This window comes from Trypanosoma rangeli, assembly GCF_003719475.1.
Source record: "Trypanosoma rangeli strain AM80 chromosome Unknown Tra_15.4_contig_00591, whole genome shotgun sequence".
Taxonomy (NCBI): domain Eukaryota; phylum Euglenozoa; class Kinetoplastea; order Trypanosomatida; family Trypanosomatidae; genus Trypanosoma; species Trypanosoma rangeli.
The window spans coordinates 1-7,482 of NW_021706339.1; the positions used below are offsets into that span (position 1 = coordinate 1).

Here is a 7,482-nt window from a genome sequence, read left to right on the forward strand (position 1 = left end):
TCTCTCTCTCTCTCTCTCTCTCTCTCTCTCTCTCTCTCTCTCTTTCCCTTACTTCTGTAGAATCTCCTCCAGCAACAAATGTTGGGACAAAATGTACATTCCATTGGTCCATTCGTTTTGCAGCGCCTCCTTTTTCTCCCCTTCTCATGCCTCGTAGGACACAAAAAAAAACAATAAGGCAGAGGCATGGACGTGTTCACCCAGGCTCATTTTGGCGAAAGAAATTGTTCCCGGGAAAGTGGCGAAATATTTACTGCTTGACTGCGCCTCTCCATCTCAATAAGCGCCGCGCTGAACTCCCCCTCCTCCTTCTTCAGCTCAAAGTGAAGATCTTTAATCATCTGATTCTTCTGACTTAACGTACGGTCCACCTCGGAGGCAATGAGTTCAAGGGCGGTGGGCTCAAGATTCATCGCCTGAAGCACACCATCAAGCTGAGCGTCCCGCTCCTCAACAAGTGCATGGAACTCGATCAATTTCTGCTGCAATACCTCATTCCGTTCCTCCACAACCTCCATCGCCTGCCGGAGCGCAGATTCAAACTTTGCCTTAAGTTCTTCCCGCTCCTCGTGGACGTTGGCGTAACGCTCCTCGAGAGCAGTGTGTTCCTTGCGCAAGCGCCAAATTTCCTCCCGCAGAGAGCGAAGCTTTGCCCGGGTTGTGCCAAGGCTGCGCTTGTCCTGCTCGTACTGCTTCCGTCTCTGATGCAGCTCTGCCACCTCTCTCTGCGCCTCTTCCAGTGGGGCCACTAAGTTCTGATTCTCGCGATCAATATCATACATGAGCGTCTCGTTATTTTCGTCGTTTTTCTTCATTTGAGAAATCTCCTCCTTGAGGGATTGAATGATCTCTAGGTTGTTGGTCGTGATCTGGTTGTAGTAGTCCTTCATCTCATGAAACTTCGTCTCGTGTTGCTTGATCAGGGCATTGATGTGATCATTCTTGCGCTCCTCGATTTCGTGAATCTCCGCCCGGCGTCGCAACTCCAATTCGTCCTGCAAGGCCTTAAGCTTCGCTTCATAGACTGCCTGCTGGCGCGCTAAATACTTCTCATGTTTCTGCTTCTTCGTGACGGCCAGCATGTAGTTATGGGAGTCGCGTTGCTCATCGATCTTCATCTCATGACCCTCCGCCGCCGCCTCAAACTTGCGGTCGCGCTGCTGCAGCTGGGCTCGGATGTCGCCCATCCGCTTCAGGTGCCGCTCCTCCGCCTCCCGCAGCAGACGGTCACTCTCCTCCTTGCACAGCTTCACCCTCATTTTGTGTTCATACAATAAGTGCCGCACCTTCTGCTTGTACACCTTCATCTCCACCTGGTGCGCACGCGTCATCTCCTCAAGCTCCGCATCGGCGTTGAGAAGGGCGTGGCGAACGTTGTCCACATCTTTCTTCGCCACTGACCAAAACTCATTTACTTTGTCACGCTCCACCTGAAAGTAATTCCGAAGCTCCTGTGCCTTTACCAGGGCATCGTGGATGGACTCCATGCTTCTGAGCTCGGCAATGGGGTCACACGGGGACGGTGCCTTCTCCGCCCTGCGCGCGCCTGCACGACCTGCCTTCGGTGGCATGTCTACGCGACACTAAAGACGCTGCAACAAAAAAAAAAAAGTATGATACAATGACCCTCAGACGGTTACAGCACCACGCACACGGTATTTTTCTCTCTATACTTTTGTCAGAACCCACCGACGACTCACTCCCGGTAAGGCTATTGCACATACCACCATGTACACATGTCTTTAGGACAAAAAAAAAAAGAAGCAACGATAATAATACTTTTCTCCACAGTCCTTCGTTTCCATGCGTACTCGAGCCATCACTCTCACACATAACCACAACCACCACCACCGTTTTCGTTCATTGAGTTACCCTACCTTTTACTGTTTCTTTGTGTGTAGCACTTCGTTATTGTATGGCCTCAGACGCTATCCAAAAACTCATCCAGTGGCTTGTAAGCCGCCATGAACCATGTTTTACGGGTCCAATGTGCGTAGCGCATACCAGCACGCAGGCGAATCTGTAGCGCAATAAAGTACTCGTAGCGTGCGGTGTGCGCGGAGCCCAGCGCATGATTGACTTGGGAGGCAAATTCATGCACCTGTGCCATTTGCGGGTCACACGGGTCCAGTACACGATGGACACTTTTCTGCATAAGATCCAGGTACTCTAGACACATCGACGCATCTTGCTCCTGCCACGCCTTTTGACACCACACATCTATCTTACGAAAAACGATGGCATGACTGTAGTGCACGTTCTTCGCCTGCAATAGACGCACCAAGCCACTCATCTTATCCGCCTTAACGGCCGTCAACTCCTGCTCTTCGTCAAGGCAACGGTGAACCTCACTTACGTCAGGACGATATCCACACTGCAGGCAAACCCACTCCTTGAGGCGGCTGCCATCTCCAACGGGGCAAATAACACCACAGTTACGGGGGCATTGCGGGCATCGAAAGGCACGCGCTACATCAGGCCCATCCACGCACCACCGGCAACTACACGCCACCCCAAAGAGCTGCCGTGTGAGTTTCGATCGTTGTGGCTGCGTCATGAAGACTGAATCAAAAAAGCTGCGAGAAATATGTTCCCCGCGATCAATGTCACGGCATGCCACAAGAACTGCGACAGATGGAAGAAAGACCCGCTCCGAACACGGAAACCCCCATGGTAAGGGTGCTTCCGCCCTCTTCTCCTTATCGGAATGCGCGCCGGTAGTATTATAGTCAAAAAAACCCGCCTTGCCGCAAACATGCGAGGCAGGTGAGTCCAGAAACATCACAAAACTATTTGGTCGACACTCATGTGAAACACGTCGAAGAAATGGAAACAAACCACTGCATTTGGGAAGGTCAGGAACTTGAATGGAAACTGCATTCCGCAAAAAAAACAACAGTAAACGCGCCAGACGGTCTGGTTTATGCAGTCCCATTCTACGAATAAATCCGTAGTGCGGTAACACGAACTTGTTGGCATGCACCTGTGAAAGACACCCCCCTGCCGCAGTCGGATCCTTCCGGGCACACAAGAGCAATACCGGTGGAATACACCGAAGTAGCAGCAACGCAACACCACGCAACACAGTTAGTCGAGGGTCGGACTCCACCGGAGCAAAACACCAGCTCTCAACGAGAGACTCCGCACGCTGTGATTGGTGCAGTAGTGTACTTGGCTTCAATGTATTAATAGCATGGAATTTACTGCTTGTCTGCAAGCCTGTGAGAGCCTTTCTTATTTCGTTCCCTCTCGGAAGCAGCTCCATGTCACCACAAGACAGCAACAAGGATGCAAGCAACTGGGAAAAACCGGTCTCCACAAGAGCTGAGGCGCCGCTTCCTATGGCGTAGGCATGAAGTATGATCTGACGTGCGGCAGCCACGAGTCTGGGGGACGAGGCTTGAAGAGCACTTCTGCTGCTATTCCCCTGTGTATAGCCATTCCCTGCCTTGCCACTCTTCTCACATTTTTGTTCCCTACAGAAAGCCGCGGAATTGGGAAAGAAACGCCACACAAGCGCGTCTTCCACAACCCGCAACTCCGAGACATCCATAGCAATAATCTCTCCCGCTTTAATGCAGCGCGTTGCCACAACGTTGCTGCTGCAGCATGGACAAACGCTCCCTAAAGTCCTTTTGCTCTCCCCCGTCAAACCCTGTCCTCCAGCAGGAGGGTACGACTTGAGCGAGTGCGCTTCCACTCGGCAAAGCGGCAGTGCGCTGTCAGCGTAGTATCGTCCTTCTTTTGTGTTAAAGATTGGCGCAGACATCGCGTCAGCCACGGTCGCATGAGACCTAAAATATGGATCATATGTGAGTAGAACAGGATCGTTTACGTTGAGGTACCAACCAGGTGGAAGTGCAGGGCCATGGGGCATATGTTTCTCCACCTCCTCTTTCAGCTCCCCCCTTTCCAGATACCGAACACGCGCCGCCCATAGCCGCAGGGCAAATTCCTCTTCACACTGCAGTCGCACACGCTGCGCTGGTGCATTGTCATCAGCAGCGGAGGAACAGTATGATTCATCACCGTTAGTGGTGTTGGAAGGGGGCGTTGGTGCCCCAACGGGCATAATGTTGTGTTCACCACCCACACAAGCACCACAAAGGAATAACTGGAAAAAAAAACACATACAAAAAAAAAGGGAAAAAGGTGCGACTGTGACAATAATCCGTGTGCAAAGATTCATTGTATATCAGCATCCATGGTAGAATTCATCTAAATGGGGTACAGCATCTAATTATATATATATATATTTGTATACAAGCAGAACAAGAACGGCCTTCTTCATCAGTAAGGCAGAAGAATGGTGTGGAGAACGGTCTGTAGCACCATGTGAGTTGTTGCCTCCCCAGTCAAACTGCATTCATCTGTTGTTTCTGTTTTTCTGCACCCCCCCCACCCCCACCTTTTTTTTTTATTCCTCTTTCTTTCGGTCCTGATCTATAAATTGATGTTCTCGTTCCAACAGTGCCCTAATGTCACGCACCTTTTCCCGGACATCACGCCAGGTATCGGTTCGTGCTTTATTATCTGTCCACATTTTTAGTTCTTCTACGCAACCTTCGAATTCCTCCTTGCGGCGCGCCGCCTCCGCCAACACCTCAGCGGACGACGACAAATACGTCACCCGGGAAAGTGCTGCGGCCCGAAAACACGCATACGCCTCCCGCATCATTCGCACGCGATCCCCAAAGCCAAGAAGATTTTTACATAACTCGTCATGCTCTGGCAGTAATTTTTGCAATGACAGACACTCCTCTATGAGCTGCGCACAACGCTCATGCAGGGGGGATGCCGTGTCACGTGTGGCCACGAGGGAATTATGCAGCTCCTCGAGAAAAGGACCCACCTGCGAACCAAAACTTCTGTGTTCCTCCACATTTTCTTCTAATAGAGTCTCCGCATACACTTCAAACAGTGTATGTCGCAGTCTCTCAAGAGCGTTAACCTGCAAATGCACCCAAGTCTCATTTGCCTCCAGCAGTCTCTCTTGCACTGCCTCGCTCTCCAAAACAGGCTCCGCTGACTCCAACAAAACTCTATAATTAGTCGACATGGTTTTGTAGTGTTCCAGAAGCGACGTGCAGAACTCTTTAATGTGACACGGATCACGTAGAACGTCAAGGTTTACCTGCTGCTGGCGGCACCAAACGACGAGGCGACGCTGATGCCCTTCCATCTGACTCACCGCTTTCTCCCTCCTTTCCTGAGACCGCTGCAGATTCACTACCAGGCCAACGGCACGCTTTCCTAAAGCCAACACCTCGTCAAGGAGACCCCGCGCACCACTCATAAAAGCGTCCTGCGACGTCGCGCCGAGAGCCCCAGCTTTGCCCTCCAAGTCCCTCCAGGCTGAGTCAAGTTCACATTCCTTCTCTGCCCACGCGTTTCTGTTCATAACACCACACCATGTGATGAGAGAAGAACCACCTGCCTCCAACGGATGGGGGTGCGAGAGTAGGCCCCGCAGGGCATCCCGCAGGGTCGTCAGCCTCGCCACAAAGTCACCCAGGTGCATCGCGAAGGCTGTGTATACTTCTACAGACGCATACGCTGGAGGAGGAAGAGCGCGTCCACCGGCGTCACGGCCTTCTGCCATTTCAGTGAGCATCAGCAGCTCCGCCTCCAGCTCGGCCACCTCCTCCTCAATGTCGTCGGCCTCCCGCTCCTCGTCGCTCTGAAGAGCATCCAACTCGCGCGTCATCTTTTCTGTATGTGACAAAAAAGAATCATGCAGTGCACGAAAGGCATCCATCTTGACGTCACGATCCTCACCCTCTTCCTTCAACTGCCGCAGCCGCTCGTACTGGGCCCTGAGGGTAGAGGCCGACGCGTCAAATGCGTCGAGAATAAGCTCCATTGGTGGCACACAAGATAAAAAATAATCGCAGAAGGCCTTGTCTCCCCGCTTGGTTTTTCCCCTGTAGTTATTGCCCCTCTTCGCTCTCACGTGCACATACGTGTGCGTGCAAAGAAAATGACGAGAAAGCCCACAAAGAAAAAAAAAGAAAATAATAATAATAGCAAGGCATGCCTATCGTCGTTGACAAACTCGCCCCAGTGGAGAAGAGGATGCGGGAGGCTGCGGCAGAGCAGCATGGGTATGGGCCCATGCCCCTGCACACAGGCCCCACAGCCCCTTCATAAAAAAAAACAGTAAAACCAGCAACAAAAAATAAACTTAAAAAAAACAAAAACAAAGAATGCCAAATGAAGCCTTTCCCCAAAGCATATAGTCGAGGCGTTACCCAGAGTACATGCGAGAGGGTCACACCCAAGACCAAATCAAACAAAATGCACAGCGCCGTGCTCTTTACTTGAGCTCACGAAGGCGACGAACCGTGGAGCGAACAGTGCTGTTGTTCGGTGTGCTCAACGTGTATGCGCCCCCCGCCATGGTCTTGCTGCAGCCGTCGCAGCGCCAAATGCCCACAGCCTTACGGCGAAAGGCAAACTTACCGCAGAAGGAGCAGAAGTGCTTCGCGTGCTGCGACACCTCAAGCTTCTTGGCGCGCTTACGTGGGTTGGCGCCATAGCGGGCTCCATAGCGTCCCATGACGCCCATCTTGACGGTACGCTTTGCCATCACTCTGTCTGTGCAGTCGACCCCTCAAGTTGGCTCCTAACGGTATTGTGTGAATATGTGTTTGTGCGTTGGGTGTAAGTGCACGGCCAGCAAGAGGATGCAGCCCAGAAAGACAAAAACACAGAAAAGAAGTACATAAAAAAACAGCAGTGCAACAAGAATATGTGGCGGCGTGCATCCACAAAGGAAGAGAGAGAAAGAACAAGAAAAACAGCAAGCATAATGAAACCAGAGGACCCCCAACTTCTTGTGTTATTGTCGCGCCACAGGTATCTCCTCCCTCAGCGATGGGCCGCGCACACTACACAAGGTATACTACCCAATACGGGCGGGTGTGGAGAAGGGCAACCTCACCACTCATCTGCAGCACTGCCCAGACGCTGAAGTATCCACTCACACACGTGCACACAAGCAAGCAGACCCACACGCAGCAACGCAACTCCACAAGACAAGCAAACTGCAATGACGCAAGTTCACACATGCAAAAGAGCAGGAACGGAAAAAAAAACACTACCAGTAACACTCGTCACTATAGAGAAATGAAATGTAATGAGCAATAATAATAATAATAATAAAACCGCAATCGCTTCCATTAAAAAAGGTTTCCTGGACGACACATCATCACTCTTTCCTGTAGAGAGAACTCAAAAACAACGAAACATTCACAGCCTGGTTCAATTTGCTCAACACACTCTACATCAAAGAAACTTCATCCAACATGCGCGTGGACAACTGCTTTTGTTTATTTTTTATTCTTAACATGTGTCGAATAATAAAAAAAAATATCACAGTGTAATTACAGAGGCCGGAATACCCGTGCGAGGTGGTAGTGCTTAGAGCCCCACAGACGCCGCCCCCTCCGCGTGGGTGGCAGTGAAGGGGTGGACGGGAGG

General features: G+C 51.3%; 3 protein-coding genes and 1 pseudogene across 3 annotated transcripts, besides 3 other annotated features; 1 reads left to right on the plus strand and 3 right to left on the minus strand.

The window, feature by feature from the left end:
* Positions 1–43: a microsatellite.
* A 163-nt stretch (positions 44–206) lies between these two features.
* On the minus strand, positions 207–1,571 carry TraAM80_09472 (T-lymphocyte triggering factor; the record flags this gene model as incomplete). The annotated part of the gene is made up of 1 exon (XM_029386152.1): positions 207–1,571. The coding sequence occupies one exon, from the start codon at positions 1,569–1,571 to the stop codon at positions 207–209; it is 1,365 nt and encodes a 454-aa protein (XP_029233980.1).
* Positions 1,572–1,921: 350 nt separating this feature from the next.
* Positions 1,922–4,072, minus strand: TraAM80_09473 (uncharacterized protein; the record flags this gene model as incomplete). The annotated part of the gene is made up of 1 exon (XM_029386153.1): positions 1,922–4,072. One exon carries the CDS (start codon positions 4,070–4,072, stop codon positions 1,922–1,924), a length of 2,151 nt encoding a protein of 716 aa, XP_029233981.1.
* A 169-nt stretch (positions 4,073–4,241) lies between these two features.
* Positions 4,242–4,263: a microsatellite.
* Positions 4,264–4,417: 154 nt separating this feature from the next.
* Positions 4,418–5,863, minus strand: TraAM80_09474 (uncharacterized protein; the record flags this gene model as incomplete). The annotated part of the gene is made up of 1 exon (XM_029386154.1): positions 4,418–5,863. One exon carries the CDS (start codon positions 5,861–5,863, stop codon positions 4,418–4,420), a length of 1,446 nt encoding a protein of 481 aa, XP_029233982.1.
* Positions 5,864–6,253: 390 nt separating this feature from the next.
* On the plus strand, positions 6,254–6,589 carry TraAM80_09475 (large subunit ribosomal protein L37Ae; annotated as a pseudogene).
* A 555-nt stretch (positions 6,590–7,144) lies between these two features.
* Positions 7,145–7,164: a microsatellite.
* The last annotated feature ends 318 nt before the right edge of the window (positions 7,165–7,482 follow it).